The 1,885-nt window shown below is 41.8% G+C and overlaps 1 protein-coding gene across 1 annotated transcript; it reads left to right on the top strand.

Annotated features, from left to right (window-relative positions):
• Window positions 1-1,206: 1,206 nt before the first annotated feature.
• MELLADRAFT_41281 (uncharacterized protein) lies at window positions 1,207-1,760 on the top strand (the record flags this gene model as incomplete). The annotated part of the gene is made up of 3 exons (XM_007419332.1): window positions 1,207-1,314; window positions 1,428-1,507; window positions 1,586-1,760. Coding segments are annotated over 3 exons (363 nt in total), but the record flags the coding sequence as incomplete, so codon positions are not given.
• Window positions 1,761-1,885: the final 125 nt, after the last annotated feature.

Here is a 1,885-nt window from a genome sequence, read left to right as displayed (position 1 = left end):
ACTTTAAAATGCAACAACACTGCCGCTATCAAAGTATCTCAAGACTTACACCTCACCACACAATGAAATCATGTAGCCAGTGAGTTCCACCACATGAATGACTAGATCTCTGATGGTAATTTGAAAATAGAATGGGTAGACAGACCAAATTAGAAAGCTGATATTTTTACAAAATGACTTGGTAACATTGTTTTTCAAATGCATGAGAAGAGCATATGCATGAATCAAGAATTGCAAACCTCTAAAAGGTTGAGGGTTAAGGCTAAGATGGAGTATATAGCATTGTAGATGGTGTGGCAATCAAGCCTCACTCACCTGTTTTTGGTTTAGGCTCCTAGCCAGATTTTATCACTGAGTACCCAAGATGATAGGACTAACTTATAGTGAATCTCTAGGTAGACTTCATTTCTGGGTTATGTTTATTGGTGTAACAGGAACATGTTTTAGCTCAGACTGGTTTTTTCTAATCATTCAGCATAATTTTTGTAACACCTTGTCAAAACTTGTTTCAAATGAATACTCCAATGTTTTCCTCCACTTGCGTCTCTTTCTATGGTCACAAATCTTTGTTTGGCTTGGTAGACTATTACTGATGCTAGTCCATTAGGTTAGAACCTTGTTCCTCTTCATGCAATTTTCACAATTCTTTATTTGTCTTGGTAGACTATTGCTGACACTAGTTCATTAGCATTCATCTTCCTGCTCTGTCCCTCTACATTCTTTACCAGTATTGCGGCCAGTATAGTAACATATAGTACAGTCAACTCTGAAATAACCCATATCCCTTGTAACACATACTCTGGCCTAACCCATGCTTTTTTTGGTCCATAATTTTCACTTTTTAGCCCAGAAGACCATTGTGATAACACATACTCTATGAAAACCCATACCTTTTGGGTTCCATAAAAAGGTATGGGTTATTTCAGAGACAACTGTATAGTGACACCCTTGGTTCAGCCAGCTGTAGCCCACCTATTGATGACCTACAGGCGACGGGTTGGTCCTCAGGCCGCCTTTTGGCCTGACCATTCTGAGGCCAGGCAAGACAGTTTTTGGGCTCAAAACCCTTCTGTGGTGAGTTACTCTCGGCCCCGGGCTCGCAATCCAAATAGCATCGGGGCCACGGTGGTTGCTTTTAAAATTTAGAGTCAAGTCCACACTTTCAAGTTGCTCTCGACTTCCCAGTCCCAATGCTCAGCATCCGTAATGCCACCTTCCGATCCAACCAACACTTCTCTAACTGAAGCCGATGACGACCAACGGCTTCGGGATTTTAAAGACGCTAATCAAACACGATTTGAAGAGGACCTAGAAGTGAGCATTGCTGAAGAGAGCTTTTCTGGATCCGAAACCTTGAGCAGTGGTATTGACTGATGTTTCGGTCTACTGCCATTCTCCACCATCTACATAAATGTTTATGTCAATAGTTTGTTCAATCGCTTGCTAACCCTCATTTCGTTCAGGAATTAACCTTGAAGGGTATTCTCGCATCCGAGCCAATGGTCAAGTTTAGTTGAACCTGCGTTCCTTGCTTATTCTGTTTACTTTGTTATGACTAACCTGTAGTTCACCTTTCTTTCTCAAGCTACCTGAATTACCTCAAGTACTTTCACGATCCGCAATATGCCGTCTTCATTCGTTATCCAAACTGTCTATTCATACTCGACCTTTTAAACAAATCCGAGAAGTTTCGAACCGTGATCGAAAGTCAGGAAAGCGCTCAATTTCTCAGTGATAAGCTCATTCAGAATTGGATCACTTTGAGTGGTCGACTCAACAAACCGATGCCAGGCTACAAAGACGGAGGGCAAGAAACGACTCAATTGTTTGACAGACTTAACGCTGCCGCAGGTAATGGTCAAACAGGCCTCGATGAGATGGCAGA

Source organism: Melampsora larici-populina (assembly GCF_000204055.1).
Source record: "Melampsora larici-populina 98AG31 unplaced genomic scaffold MELLAscaffold_162, whole genome shotgun sequence".
Classification (NCBI taxonomy): Eukaryota; Fungi; Basidiomycota; class Pucciniomycetes; order Pucciniales; family Melampsoraceae; genus Melampsora; species Melampsora laricis-populina.
This window is presented reverse-complemented; position numbering and strand designations above follow the sequence as displayed.